Genomic DNA, 16,138 nt, shown 5'->3' with positions numbered 1-16,138 from the left:
CATTTACTAAATGAACATCATGCTGTATTGAAGAAGACTTGAAACTAGAGATTGAGACCATAAACTCATGTTTACAATGTTTACTGAGGGAATAAATCAAGAGAGAAGTAGAGTCATTTTCTCATAGACTTCTATACAACCAGAGGAGTCGCCCCCTGATGGACACTAGAGAGAATGCAGCTTTAAGACATGAATCATCGGCTTTACTCGGCAGTAGCAAAGGTGTTTTAGCATTTTTTTTTTTACGTCATCTTCGTGATAACGGGGGAAATCTGCGAATTACAGCACAATATTTTTGGGTTGTTATGGCTACGAATGTCTAACTTATTACTCCTCTCTGCAGTGGTTTTAAATTCCCTCCCTCTGTGTTTCTCAGGAGCAATGGGTGGAATGGGCATGAACATGGGCATGGAAGGTCAGTGGCACTACATGTAGCCCCGCCCGAGTCCCACCAATCGCAACACAACGGGGGATGTAAGTACACACACCAACACACACACTTACAGGTCTTTTAATTCACCAGAGTAGAGGTGTGTCTGCAACACTTTTCATATCACAGTTACTGCAGATCAGGGTGTGACCTGCTTTTAAGGTTTCACTTACTAATAAGTATTAATATAAATAGGATCTCTGACATTTTGTACCAATGGACTACAAAACAGTTAAGGGATTTTATTTTGTGTGACCTCAACTCCACACTACTTTATTTGTACTTTGTTTTTCTGAGTTCAATTTTTGTCGTAGCTACAAACGAGCTCTTGTTCTTCCCAGGCTGATTTTTCTATGTAACTCTTTCTCTAACTGTCCCACCCTCGGTCTGCTGATAAGAACGTTTGATCACAACCTTGTAACTCCGTGTAATGTGTGTGCATGCATGTGTGTGTGTGTGTGTGTGTGTGTGTGTGTGTGTGTGTGTGTGTGTGTGTGTGTGTGTGTGTGTGTGTGTGTGTGTGCGTGTGTGTGTGTGTGTGTGTGTGTGTAGCTACAGGACCAAACATCCTTCATATCAGGGAGGAGAGCAAAGAAGATAAAAAGGGTTTCAGGATATAAAAAAACAAGCGAGGGAGATGAAGAAAGGCAGAGGGGAGAGAGAAAACAGTTTGAACACGTGTATGTGTATACAGACTAAATATAAATAATATACAAAATAGAGATTATTGATGATATTTGAAAGTATAAATATGTTTTTTCTTACGATTTTGAAATCAAGCTTTTGTGTAACGGTACAAATCTGTTTCTATAGGAGGGGCAAAGAGGGGTGAAGACAAGGAGAGAAGGATGGGTCGGGACAGGGTGGTGGTGGGGGGGGTTTGCTGGTGAGATGGGGTGGGGTAGGGGACTGTGAAGGGAGGAGGAGGAGGGGGGGGGGGGCAGGTAGGACGTTGCCATGGCAACAGACTGATTGGTTAAAAAATGTAAGCAGTCGTCGCTGGAGCAAGGAGAGAGGGAGAAGTGAGCGCCCCTTAAGTGTCATAAATCTGCCGGGTTGCTGTTGATGCATGAGCCACATTAATACACACACTAACCAGCTAGAGGAGCCTCCTCCTCCTCCTCCTCCTCCTCCTCCTCCTCCTCCTCCTCCTCCTCACCCTCTCTCTCCCTTTCTCCCCCCTTCTCTCTGTCATTTTTAATGCTCGCTCTGTTTCACTTCTCTTCTTTGTGTTTTTTTTCTCACTGTCATTTTCTTCCTCCTCTATCTCTCTTACACACAAACACCTTTTTTCTTCTTCTCTTTAATTCTCTGCCTCTCTCTCTCTTTCTCTCACCTCCTCTCCCTTCCTCCCCTCTCTCGCTCTCTCTCTCGCCCCGGGGCCAAATAGACTCCCACATAATTCTGGATGTATACAGACTCGGTGTTGTCACAGTGCACAGTGTGTATAAAGTGGCTACGGGTCCAATTGTTGTGCATTGTTTGGTATGTGTGCGTCCGTGTTTTTATACCACATGTGTGTGTGTGTGTGTGTGTATACCTGTGTAGGTGCGTGGATACCATATACAAACATTAGTATGTGAAATGTGTGGGTGTGTATAACTGTGTGTGTGCATGTGTGTGTGTATGGTAATAGGATTACTCCTGGCACAGGGAGGGGACGCAAACTAGTGCAAAATGGAGGAGGTAGCCAGCAGGGTATGGAGCTTAGCTGGGCCTAATTGACTAGATCCAAATTAAATATGCCATCACCAGAGGTGTGACCAATGGATTTGACTTATTCAGTTTACAAAAATAGAGACCATTAACCCTCCACAGAATGTGCGTGCACGTGTGTGTGTGTGTGTGTGTGTGTGTGTGTGTGTGTGTGTGTGTGTGTGTGTGTGTGTGTGTGTGTGTTGCGTTTGCACGGTGGAAATATGCCGCCCTTGTTTCATGTCGCAAATGTCCACGACCACAAAATCTCACATCGAATGGCTTCTTTTAGGTCTGAAATGCAGGAAGACATGGTAATAGAAAAGGGCTGTGCTTTCAGAATGAGTGTGTGTGTGTGTGTGTGTGTGTGTGTGTGTGTGTGTGTGTGTGTGTGTGTGTGTGTGTGTGTGTGTGTGTGTGTGTGTGTGTGTGTGTGTGTCTGTGTTTATGTGTGTAAACATGAGGGCTGGTTTCGCCGTGTCCAAGCTGCCTCTCTCCAGCAGCTGCTAGCCTTCCCAGCAGACCTCGCTTTAAACAGCCTCAATTTGCCTGCTGAATCTCGTAATTGGGCCACCAGAGGAATCCTCTGCGAGACGGGCGAAAGCACAGAGAGGACGAGTAGACAGCGGAGGAAGAAAGAGAGGGGGGAGAGAGAGGGGGCGGATGAAGAGATGGCGAGCGAAGGAAGCGTAAACGACAAGAAGGAGGGGTAGAGGGAGTAATAGGAGGGAGGAAGGAAAAAGGAGGGAGGAAGAAAGGAAGAGGGAGGGAGATAGAAGCTGGGTGAGAGAGATTGTGACAGAAAAATATCTTCTCTTCCTCACGACTCGTCATTTCCTTACATCTTCACCAGTTAGCCGATTCTAGCTAGCCTCTGTCAAATATTGCTACTTTCCTTTCTAGGTCAATTAAAATGTAAGTGATGTGTTATATTCTTTCATGACCAATTAAATTAATAGGTTATTACGGTAGGGTGGGGATGGGTGGGGATGGGGGGGCGGTTATCTTATTTGATTATGGGAGCACAGGTTCATTATATTTTATAAGCAATTTTCATTAGCGGAGTTGAGGTTTTGTTACCGCGGGGCTAAATTGAGCGGTGATGGAGCCGAGCCTCCATGCAGAAGGTGTGTCTAGCAGTCACACTGAAACATTAGTTAAAACTAAAGCCAATTAGTGCTGCTTAGTGAGGAGCGCTATGTACGCTCTGCCCCGGTGGTGATCACACAGCTTATATCCCCTTGTGAAACAATACACCTGTCAGCGCAGACGAGGCCCGGCTAGTGGAGCAGAAGCCAGCCGGGCCTTTGATAGCGACCAGAGTGACTCCCGGGTGACCCTTACCCCCTTCTTCTTCCTCTCCTCTTCCACGAAATTAGCCGGGGGGTGGGCCTCTTGGAAACTGTAATTTTCGGTTTCAGGACAATAGTTATCGCAGGGTGGAAGAATTAATTATGGAATTTTCCTGCGGCCCTCCCCGCTCTCAGCTTCTCTTTCCCCCAAAATGTCGGGCAGAACGCTCCAGTGAGCGCCGCCTGTAACCCTCTGTGCTGCCCGTCTCGGCTGGAGACCCTTTGTCCCAGGATTCATTGCTCCAATCATTAAGCACAAATTTGTTAACCTTCTGCCGAGGGGGTCAAGATCCCCCCCCCCAACTCCCCCTCGACTTCTCTTTCTGGTGGATGAACTTTTACTATTAACGAACATTGAAAAAAAAAAACATGGTCCCGATGGGGATTTCGTGCCCCTCGTATTGTCCATGTGAATGTGTGTCCCTGTTGATGTGGCCCCTCTGGAATCCCCCTCGGAGCCTTCAGGAAGAAAGCTCAATGTATTGATTGGCTTATTAAGTGAAAAAGCCTTATTAGCAACGTGTGCTCTTTCAAGCACGCATATTGTTTATTAGAGCCTCGACATGGATTTACCTCAGTCATCCAATGCACGCAGGAAGCAACTTCAAGTAGCAACGCAACACATTCTTTATTCTTTTGTTTGCTTTTTGGGATATCTTTTGTTGGAATTTGTCGTTGTTAATCAAATATTTACTTCTGCTTCATTAGGACTTTTTGCTCCTGTCACACAAACATAGAACTCGACACACTGCAATCTTCAGGAACTTGCAAAACAGATAATCAATTGTATGGAGATGTAATGGATCACTGCTTCAGGCACGGACATGGTCCTCATTCAGACCGCGGCGTCGCTAATGACTCGGCTTGTTGCCACATGTTACGTCCCACAATGGAAAGGTCACAGGTTTGATGCCATTAAGGTCCAGAGAGATGTGTAACCCCCTACAACCTCTCTCATTGAAAGGAAGCTAATTGAAGCCCCCCCCCCCTTCTCTTACGCAGGTCGCACCTTTTCTTCTCCGTCACCCAGGTGAAAACTGACGGATGAGGGGAATAACAAACGAGGGCGCTGGCGTCTCGTTGTCCTTTTCCCTGCCCGCCTTTGTGTCGTCTGTAGTGGCCCTTGTGTGTGTTTGTGTGTGTGTGTGTGTGTGTGTGTGTGTGTGTGTGTGTGTGTGTGTGTGTGTGTGTGTGTGTGTGTGTGTGTGTGTGTGTTGAACGCGTGGGCGGGCCTCGGCGCTCTCAGGTGACGGGCGGCGGCGAGCCTCACCTCTCCTCTTTGGTTTTTCACAACAATGGCTTCCACCAGCAGAGATGGATGGCAGCTATTGTTGGCTGCAAAGACAGGAATGTAGGGAGAGAAGAGGGCGAAGATGGATTTACTTTACTTCATTTTTCATCGTATGAGGAGGATTGATGGCGTGCGGCGGGCTGCGGCGGCTAACGGGGTTTCGGTTGATACGTAACACCAGGTTTAGATTCTGTGATTCAAGCGTTCGTCGTCTGCATTAAGGCCTTTAAACGCCGTGGCGTGATGAATAACTCTGCGATATTTCCCTTCCAAACTATAAATATTTGCAGCGATGTGAGTTTGCAACAGTTGCAACACTTTTTCAACAACAGACAGTCTGTCTGAGGCAAACTGTTGTACAGTCTAAAGCTACTGTAAGATATTTTATTGAGTTTCCTTTCAGTGAAATGCTCTGAGTGAATTTGAGTTCCCTCTGTAAACAGTTACAGTCTATACGTCTGGGGCTTTTATTGTGAAAGGTAAGAACAGAAGGAGTGGATCTGGTCCACGGCGCTTTTGTTCATGATTGAATGGAGGAATAAAGTTTGACATCTTGGTACAAAGCCTCCATGTTGTTATAGACTATAGTGTACGTTTTGAAAAAAGTCCGTTCCACACAACATGAGTGGTTGATGCCTTTATTAGCGGATGAAACATCAGAAACATCAACCGAAGAAATGTTATAAATGACGTTTTTATTTCGGCATTTAATATTTGCAATCATGACAAAAAACAACCGTTAAAAAATATATATATTGAGGTGCAAATATAAAACCCCACTTCAAAATCAACATGGATTTGTAAGTGGCTTTAATATCTTAGCTTCACAGTTAAATTCTGACTGTTTACAGGCAAAAGATAAACCAAAGGCTAATTTTAAATTTCCTCGTAGTCCAGTTAAACAGATTATGGAGGAAATGTTAAGTACAGGGCCCGGATATCACGTCAAGTCGATCGTGTGTGTTTGGTCTCTAAGTCCTCTCCTACTGTTAAAGCAGCATTACTGAGGGTGTAGGATTAACTCACTAAAGCCTCCGATGCTCTCTCTCTCTCTCTCTCTTGCATCCACACAGTCTTAGTGAAGGGCAGCTCTGGGTCTGTATTCTGACCCAGATTAGCCCTGTTGTCGGGTTTTGCAGCAGTTGCCACGTACTTTACTGCTCCTCCAGGGTCGTATCAGCGGGTCCTACCATCTGTGTGCCGTCGGGCTCAGAGTGTAACTCGAGAGTTCCTCCAGAAGTCTGCTGTGATCTATTGTCGTATTTAATGAATGTTTAATGACGTCCAACTCATTCAACAGTTCTCTGTTTGTGGTTAAATGCTTTCTGCCCCGTGGAGGAGACAACATGACAGCTCGCTCAGGGCTGAATAACATTTACACGACTTTGGACTTAAGAGGTTTTTTTGTTTGTTTTTAGTACATATCAGTGCTGCCAGAGGGAGATGCTCACAAGTCATTGTAAGAGATGGAGTCCAAATCTAGAGTCTTTGATCTAGAGTCCAATTCAGTTGTCAAGTCGTTCAGTTGGAGTCCAAGTCTTAAATCTTTAATCTAGAGTCCAAGCCAAGTCTCAAATCTTTGAATTTGATTCGAAGTCAAGTGTTTGAGCTAGAGTCCAAGTCAAGCCTGAAGTGGTTGAGATAGAGTCCAAGTGAAGGGTTTGAGCTAGACTCCAATTCAGTTGTCAAGTCGTGAAGTTGGAGTCCAAGTCTTAAGTATTTAATCTAGAGTCCAAGTCAAGTATCGAGTGTTTTAGCTAGAGTCCGAGTGAAGGGTTTGAGCTGGAGTCAAAGTCAAGTCTAAAATCTTTCAACTAGAGTCCAAGTCAAGTCTCAAGTATTTGATCTGAGTCCAAGTCGAGTGTGGTTGACCTGAATGTCTGAGTAGAAACTTGAATATGAATCCTCTCTGATCAACCTGATCACTAATTAAGCAGTATTGATCTTCCCTCTCTCCAGAACTGCAGGACAAACCAGGGGATCCAGAGTCTCACCGAGGCCTAACGGAGCACAGGGAACAGGACTCCTTGACTTCCTGACGACGACGACGACGACGACCACCACCCACAGCGACCCCTCTGTCCTCTGTCCACCTCCCAACACCCAACAACAATTTATTCGGCTGATATGTGCAACGTGGAAACTTTCCTCCAATCCTTGTCTTTGTATCCAGCGACGACGATGCACAGAAGATGAAACTATGTCCAACCCAGATGACCCCCCCCCCCATCCTCGACAGACCCCTGCTTCTTCTCTGGTGGGCTCCAGACTTACGCCCCCTCTTTTGGCCCGCTAGGCTCCCATGGATTCCTCCATTAACAAGTGATTGTGATTGCGATTATGAGGCACGGATGACACACGAGAGACGCACTGTGTCCTCTGCCGGTACTCTCGGCGTACGCAGCACCTGGTGAAATATCCAAGACTCTTTGGCAAAACAAAAGAGACTTCCTGTGAAGAGCACTCCACTCTTTGGGATGACGGAATTGGACCAAGGAGAAGCCAATGTCTGTATCTGACAGGACACTAACAAAGCAACAGAGGTGCCCTTTAAAAAAAACATATAGTGGATTGAAACATGGAAGGAGGGAAAGCAAGAGAAAAGAAATAAAAAGTATAACTATATCAACCCCTAGTGTGGGAAGTGAGTGGAGAAAGAAAATATACTGTATACTGTTGTAAAATTACGCTGGACTCTCACAAGAACTGGGAATTTAAGTATTGTAAATGCTATTGTATTGTTCTGCATATTATGTTGTTTCTAATAGATTTTTTAAAAAAAGGATGTGAACTTTTTTCTCTTTTTTTCTGATTTCTTTCCACACTATGTGTGTGTGCCGTCTCTCCATCAAATTTGACCTCCTGACCCCTCCCTCCATTGAAATCACAATGCATTTTTAAAAAGAAGGTTTAAAAAAAAAAGAAGTGAATAAACGGACAATTCGATGAGTTTGTCATTTCTCGCAGGCCTTTATTTGGATGGTGAGAGAGTGATTCAGCTCCTTCACGTGTGTCTACGCTTTGTAACTCCAACTTTGGTGATTTTTCTTATATTTTCATATCAGTTGATTAGAAGTTTTTATTGGAATAGAAACATTCTCTGACAATTTGGGGTCATGAAACTCTCCCATAACTCATTGGATTAACTCCCAAACACCAAGACTTCAAGCTAAACACAGAATCAGAGGAAGCTAACATTTTGGATGTACGAGGTTTTTCTAATCTGATTGTCCAATTTATCATTCTGTGCTCGGTTCACACGAGGAGCGACGCATAATGTAGATCTGAACATGGCTGACATCATGACAGGCTGACAAAACATGACATAGAGCTTTGGCTAATGCTCACAAACAAGCTAAAAAAAGGCCACAGCGGATGGGAAACTACAAGTGTTCGTCCCACAAACATGTTGTTTCCTGTTTCTCCCCATGTGTGTCCATGATTGAGGGCCTCTGAGCGTCTATTCCAGGGTCCTATTGATGTGTTTTATGTCACAAGGCCGTGCGCCCGCATGGCCGATGGATTCTCTTCCCCTCGGTGTTTGATGCGGCCTGATAACAGGCAGAGACAGAGTCTATGGGAAAACACCATTTATACCACAGTCCATTCATATTGATTCAACCGGATGATGTAACGCTGATCAACAGACAGGAGAGAATGTAAAAGTCACTGTGTGTGTGTGTGTGTGTGTGTGTGTGTGTGTGTGTGTGTGTGTGTGTGTGTGTGTGTGTGTGTGTGTGTGTGTGTGTGTGTGTGTGTGTGTGTGTGTGTGTGTGTGTGTGTGTGTGTGTGTGTGTGTGTGTGTGTGTGTGTGTGTGTGTGTTCTAAATGCATCCATTATCCTTTGCTTCAAACATGTATTACGCACATCTTTAAGATTCCTTTGAAGACAAGTCATGTTTCTTATGCTTTTACTTTGAAGGGTATATATGTACATCTGTGTTGTAAATAAATAATTTTTGTTCAAATAACAGAACTGATAACTAGTCTCACATTATCTTCCCCCCCCACGACCGCATATGAAATACATAAGAGTGAACTTCTGGAGGCACAAACATGTCTTCATGTCCACACACGCCTCTCTGCGGATAATGTGCAGCCAGTTGCACAACAGTTTATTCTCTCACACATGGAGAGGGGAGGAAGCGAATTATCCTTCATTTAGCATTAAACTTCATTTAGGTAAAACTGCTGGGGACGTGTAAATGGAGAGATTAGTTCTCCCTCACGCCTTGTTGCCTGCAGTCAAAAGGAGGCTCTGTCCAGCGGGCACAGAGGCCGAGAGCACCGGGCAGGCTGACTCCATCTGATTGAAACATCTCAGAGAGCAGCAGAGAATCCCAAAGTCACAGTTTCTTTTCTTTTTTTTTTTTTTTTTTTTTAAGACCAGCAAACAAGAGAGAGTCTGTTTTATCCATAACAATATATAAATATAAATCAATACTCCCCCCATTCTGCCTCTCTATCTCTCCTCCACTATTGTGTTTTTACTGCCTTTGCAGAAGTGAATGCTATTTACACTGAAGAAGAGGAAGAAGAGGAGGAAGAATAAAAAAAGACAGGCTCTTAAAAGACCAGGGCGACGTTTTAATTGCTTAAAAAAAAAAAAAAAAAAAAAAAAAAAAGGCTGTGAAATGTGGATTCCTGAGCCTGTGGGCCTGGAGCCGTGGAGATGGAGCAGGAAAGCCATGCTTGACTGCCCTCTTTAGGGAGGCCTGGTTACTGTCCGGGCAGGAGATGGAGACACACACACACACACACACACACACACACACACACACACACACACACACACACACACACACACACACACACAGAAATAAAATAAAAACGCATGAGAAGTTTGATAAAAGTATAAAAGCTAAAATGAGACAGAGATAAATGACCACAGTGACTCAGAGGAGAAGTTTCCTCTTCGTTGCTTTTCTATTTGATATGAAAACAGGATATTTATTTAAATCATTTTCGTATAAATGTGCCATATGTGAAAATATTTTTTGTTCTTACTGCATTCCCATTTAATTTAATTTCCGTTTATTGAATTCCAATTATTAAAACAAGACACACGTCACGTCTGTGCACTATAATAATAAAAAAAAAACTATTTGATTCGATTCAGTTTTTTAAACAGTTTATTTAATTATTCCAGTGGCGTTTTTAACGTTTTTGTAAGATAAATATATTTATTTTATTGTTTATCTAAATACGTGTATTTATTTGTTTTTAAAGCAGATTTTCATAATGAGCATTTGTGCAACTTGTATTCTATTTTTATTTTTCACATGTCAACACGTTTACATGGTTGTGGCTTTGCATGTTTCTTTGTCACAGTTGACCTACATTTCTGCTGAGATGTGAGTGAAAAGTTGCCTTTTGACAGATATTTTTATTTTATTATTATAAAATAATATTATTATTATTGTTTGATATTTATGCTCCATTCTGGTGAACCGGAGGAGCTCGGACACAACAGATCTCCGGCTGCTGAACGACGAGGCCCGCCGGTCAAACTGTTGATTTCATAATTATTTCATGCTTCATTTCAAACAGAATTTTACGACGAAATATATTTTCTCACTTTTGTCTTATTTAGACAGTTTTTTTTAAAAATGTTTTATTTCTAAAAAAAAAAAAAAAAAAGCTGCAAAACCAAAAAATATAATCAAATTAAAATGCAATTTTCACTGAACATAGTTAGCACACATCGAAAGCTCTCTCTCTCTCTCTCTCTCTCTCTCTCTCTCTCTCTATCTCTCTCTATATATATATATATATATACATATATATATATATATATATATATATATATATATATGTATATATATATATATATATATATATATATATATATATATATATATATATATATATATATATATATATATATATATGTATTTATTTCATTCTCCTCCAGAGACAGGTGTTAAATGTTCCTCATAAACTCTGCAGATTATGTGGATTAACCAAACCGGCCTCTAAATGTAACAAAACAACACTCAACCAATCAGTGTCCTGCAGCTTCCAAAGCAACAATCATTACACAGGAAATGCACATATGGCCGAGATGACCTGCCAGCATCTGAGGTACTTTATGACATCAATATGGACACAAACACAAATGAAGCAGTGGCTCCTGAACGCCTCACAGGACAAACTTTCCAAACCCCCCACAGAAAACCAAAAAAACCTCCACCTTCAAAGGTCGCATGGCAGCTGGTTTGGAAACAAAAGGAGGGAGAGAAAAACAAAATGTGTTGGAGGGGAGAAAGAAGAGAGGAGGACTGTTGAGCAGGGGCCATTTTGTCATCTGTCTCCTTGGTGACGGGGCCCCGGCCCTCAGAAGCCCCTTGGGCGCACGGATTGTTTGAGAGGAGAGCCTGCTATCATTTATCACTGTCACCACATAATGATTCCCCTCGCAGCTCCTTATTGATGTTTGTAATTGCATTATCTCATAAGGGGGAGGAGGAGGAGGAGGAGGAGGAGGAGGAGGAGGAGGAGGAGAGAGGGGGGGGTGATCAATGGAGCAGAGAGGAGCATCGAGGGGTCAGGAGGAGTCTGTTTGTCCGTTTAATGCAACCGGGCTTCATTATCTGAAGAGGAGAAACGACCGGTACTGCTCTCCTCTGAGGAGAGGAGGAGGAGGAGGAGGAGGAGGAGAGGAGGAGGAGGAAGAGGAGGAGGAGGGGGGAGGAGGAGGAGGAGAGGAGGAGGAGGAGGAGGAGGAGGAAGAGGAGGAGGAGGAGGAGGGGGAGGAAGAGGAGGAGGAGGAGGAGAGGAGGAGGAGGAGGAGGAGGAGGAAGAGGAGGAAGAGGAGGAGGAAGAGGAGGAGGAAGAAGAGGAGGAGGAGGAGGAGAGGAGGAAGAAGAGGAGGAGGAGGAGGAGGAGGAGGAGAATTTGTTTCATTTGTTTAACCCCACTGCAGATAAAAAAAAAAGAAATAGAAATGCAAAGAAGAGAGAGAGAGAGACATAGAGAGAGAGAGAGAGACATAGAGAGAGAGAGAGAGAGAGAGAGAGAGAGAGAGAGAGAGAGAGAGAGAGAGAGAGACGTGATTAAGTGTTTTGTTATTAGTTCCATTAAGTCTGAAGAAGGAGGTTCTGGTTAAAGCTCTCGTGCTTTGGGCTCAGATAACTGTGTGATGATGAAACACATTTATAACAATAAGCTCTCGTGGTCAAATGTAGCCTCGTGCACGTGGAGAGAGAAAGAAGAGGAAACAAATATATCAAACTATGTGATGCAGGTGATAATGTTTATTATGGAGCATCACACACACACACACACACACACACACACACACACACACACACACACACACACACACACACACACACACACACACACACACACACACACACACACACACACACACACACACACACACACACACACACTTCACACAGATTCCCACTTTTTGGATAATTCATTTCTTATCGTGTATTTTAAAAAATATCTTTAAAAAAACCTCAGTTTGAGCCAAAGCTTTTTCATCTGTGTATTTCTAGTCTTATCTCACATTCCTGTTCTTTCTCCTGCTTTTTCCCCACAAAATATAACTTGATAAAGAATCATAAGTGGATTTAAATGTGACTTTGCTGCGTTTGGAATATTTAAAAACACTTCTTTACAGCAGTAAAGCTCTTTTTTCTCATTTGGTGTTCTGCGGCTGCTGGGCGACGTTCCGCAGTCTGGCAGTGGACGTGCTGCGCGTCATGGCGCACAGGAGGGGTTCCTGTCAGCAGGTATATGAGGGGGGGACTGGAGACATGCGTAATAGTGTGTGTGTGTGTGTGTGTGTGTGTGTGTGTGTGTGTGTGTGTGTGTGTGTGTGTGTGTGTGTGTGTGTGTGTGTGTGTGTGTGTGTGTGTGTGTGTGTGCTCTTGGGATAACATGTTTCTTGGCCTCGGTGGTTTCCAGGCTGCTGCTGCGGGGAGAGAGGCGCTGCTGGCAGGGGAACCTTTCCAGAGGAGAGAGGCAAACCGCGGCGGGTTCAGAACCAGAGATGTTTCTGTCAGCACCTTCCTGAACATCCACCCACCACCACCCACCTCCCTCTCTCTCCACCTCCCTCTCTCTCTCTCTCTCTACCTCTCTGGAAGGTCACCTTGGCAGGGCAGCAGGGCCAGAGGAGCGCGGGGGGTTCGGCTCTTTAGCTCACCTGGTGAGGTTGAAATCCAATAATAACTCCCCACTCCTCCCACCTCCTCCACCTGCTAGTGGATATGATAAGACAGACATTACATTACATTACATTACATTACATTACAGTCATTTAGCAGACGCTTTTATCCAAAGCGACTTACAGGAAGTGTATTCAACATAGGTATTCAAGAGAACTACTAGTCACCAGAAGTCATAAGTGCATCTCCTTTCTTAAACAAGCATCTAAGAGCAGAAACCAGAGCAAAAGTATAGTACAGAGGCAAATTACTACGAAAACAATAATTGCAACAGACTAATACGAATAAGTGCAACAGACTAATACGAATAGGATAAGTGCAGTAAAGGAATACGAATTCAGACTGTGCACGTGTAGTATGTCTACCTTACAGACTGGCACCTTCACATTTATTATTACGTTCTTTCCCCCCAAAGTCAACTCACACTCCCTCCCGTTAGATTCACTGAGGCCTGGGTCAGAGTCCCTGAAGAAGAGCCTTCCTCCTCCACTGGTGACAGCATGACGGCGCTATGATCTGCGCGTGAGAAAGTCGTCACCAATAAGAAAACAAAATTCTAATTTGAAAAAGTAAAATAAATATTGAGATTAATACATCTCTATTTCCTCTAATGCCTTTTTAATTCATTTAGAAAATGATTCTGTCGCTCTCCAACTTTTCAGCATTATGTTTTCATTATTATAATATGATATAACAGTCTGTCAACATGCTGACCAGGCGCCCCCATTTTTATTCCTGTTCTATGTGGATATACTGTACATTTTTATTCCTGTTCTATCTTTATTTTGCTGTATAGTATGTGTATTTATTGTCTGTGTAGTTGTATAGTATGTGTATTTATTGTCTGTGTAGTTGTATAGTATGTGTATTTATTGTCTGTGTAGTTGTATAGTATGTGTATTTATTGTCTGTGTAGTTGTATAGTATGTGTATTTATTGTCTGTGTAGTTGTATAGTATGTGTATTTATTGTCTGTGTAGTTGTATAGTATGTGTATTTATTGTCTGTGTAGTTGTATAGTATGTGTATTTATTGTCTGTGTAGTTGTATAGTATGTGTATTTATTGTCTGTGTCTGTAGTTGAGCTGCTGCAACACTTGAATTTCCCCATGGGGATCAATAAAGGAATATAATAATAATATATATAATAGGAATGCCCTGTGTTCTTAAGCATGCAAAGCATTTGGTTTGAATTAAGAATCATGCTTTGTGCGTTTGCACCTCGATCCATTACCTCGTGCACCACTGCATGGCTGACTCTTAACTCGTTGGGCGGCTGTAGGACCGACGGCTCGGCCTCTGAGAGTGAACAGCGAGGGAGCGAGTGGAGGCAGGACGGAGGCTGAACACCAGCCGGCACAGAGCTGATAGAGTGTTGGCCTCGAGCCACGTCTTTCATTAGTTTATTTATCTGCTGAGGCTACTTCTCCATTCATCATGCAATCCAATCTGTGCTCCGATCTCAAAATGTGTTTTTTTGGGGCAGTGGGGGGTTTCTTTAGGGGAGTATTGGGCTGTAACAAAAAAAGAAAAAGTCAAATAGTGAGCTTTAAAAAGGGATGGTCGATTTAGGGGTTTAGTTATTGTTTGAATGCAATACAATATACTGGAGATAAGCCACTAAATTCAACATTTCTTACTATAAAATCACAAGAAATGAATGAGAGATGTTTGACATTTGTGACACACAAGAGGTGCTTTTCATGAAAAAGAACACATTATCTTTACATTGAACTGCATCTGGAATTTAGTCCAAGGTGAAATACTTTGTGTAGAATATCTCTCTTGCACTCTCTGGATGTGCTACCCCCCCTTCACGCATATTCATCAGCCTCACATCGGTGATGGGTGAGGCAGAATGTCAGCTCCTCCCGCTCTCACCCTGTCAGCCGGGTTTCCACCCTCCGACTGTGACAATGTGTGTCTTCATCGCTGCTGTTGTTTTGTCTCTTACTCCTGCTAGAAATGCAGCCTCCAGTCTGTCTGTGTGTCTGTGTGTGTGTGTGTGTGTGTGTGTGTGTGTGTGTGTGTGTGTGTGTGTGAGAGAGAGAGAGAGAGAGAGAGAGAGAGAGACAGCAGGGTCAACTGTAACAATGAAAGCAGCTAAGTGTAACCTTATAGCTCAGATTCAATTTGTGGAGGTGGACAAAGTAATAGCACAGAGTGTGTATTCAGTGAAAACATGCCGTGTTCTCCAGCAGGCTATTTTCTGTCTCTCCCCTGTGATTCATCTTTCTTTACACTTTTCTTTAATTAAGTAAAAGTTTGATTACTGCCAGAGTTTCAGTCTCTCTCTGAGGAGGGTTCCCTTAATATTCAGTGAGTGTCTCTCAAACAACTTTGTCTCCTGCACAGTTTCAGTTTTTATGTTGGTTATGTTGTGAGTAATCTCTTTTCTCTGTCTGGTGTTGGTCTTTGTGGATCTCAGGATTTGGCCTTTGTGCTGCATCTCTTCCAATCACCTGAACTGTTCAGCATAGTGGAGATGTTTATTGTGGTATCAGATAAGTTGTTTATTTCTGTGTGTGCACTTTTTCTTTTGAAGGTGCTTTTGGTCATAAATCCTCATGACGGTCATTAGCGGTACCACAGCATTAAAGCGCTATAATGATTCCTCTTCTAGATTTACTTTATTTCTCGCCAATTGCCCCCAAAGACATGCTTCCAAAAATAATGAATGTGCAGAGGGTACAGATTGACTGTCATTTCCTAGAATGCACATTACATGCCATACCAGCAACCCATGCTTCACAAATCCCCTCATCTTAATGCATTCTGAGCATGTTCAAAATGATTGTGTCAAAAAAAAGAGAAACAATCCTGGTGACAAGTGATGCGTATGTGTTGCTTCCAACATGTCATCGTCTGTCTGAGGGCTGAATCCAAACGGGGGAAAGTGTTTTTTTTATGCTCCCATGAGAATTCACCACAGTTAAAAATATTTAAATCCTATACGTAGGGGCTTTAACTAGTTATTTTACATAATTTATTCCATAGTATGACAGGATGTGAATGAGTGAATTCCCAGATTGGCGAGACGGTGGCCATGTCGTTTTTCAACCCCACAAGCCACTTGTCACATTTATTCAATGACAAATATTTAATCTAATATTAACATAACAAACAGTTTGTGACTGTTGTGAATTTAATATTGCTCTAATTATGATGTTTGTTTATTCGAAACATC

The 16,138-nt window shown here is 43.0% G+C and overlaps 1 protein-coding gene across 1 annotated transcript in view; it reads left to right on the top strand.

Moving 5' to 3' along the window:
* The window catches only part of LOC129092004 (homeobox protein Meis1-like), an 84,210-nt gene extending 75,480 nt beyond the window's left edge, over window positions 1-8,730 (top strand). Inside the window, 2 exon segments of the mRNA XM_054599747.1 lie at window positions 377-474; window positions 6,728-8,730. Coding sequence (XP_054455722.1) covers window positions 377-435 — 59 coding nt within the window. The 3' untranslated portion in view covers window positions 436-474; window positions 6,728-8,730.
* Window positions 8,731-16,138: the final 7,408 nt, after the last annotated feature.

Source organism: Anoplopoma fimbria, chromosome 6, assembly GCF_027596085.1.
Source record: "Anoplopoma fimbria isolate UVic2021 breed Golden Eagle Sablefish chromosome 6, Afim_UVic_2022, whole genome shotgun sequence".
NCBI classification, from domain to species: domain Eukaryota; kingdom Metazoa; phylum Chordata; class Actinopteri; order Perciformes; family Anoplopomatidae; genus Anoplopoma; species Anoplopoma fimbria.
The sequence above is the reverse complement of the archived record's forward strand: the minus strand, read 5'-3'. Positions and strand labels throughout refer to the sequence as shown.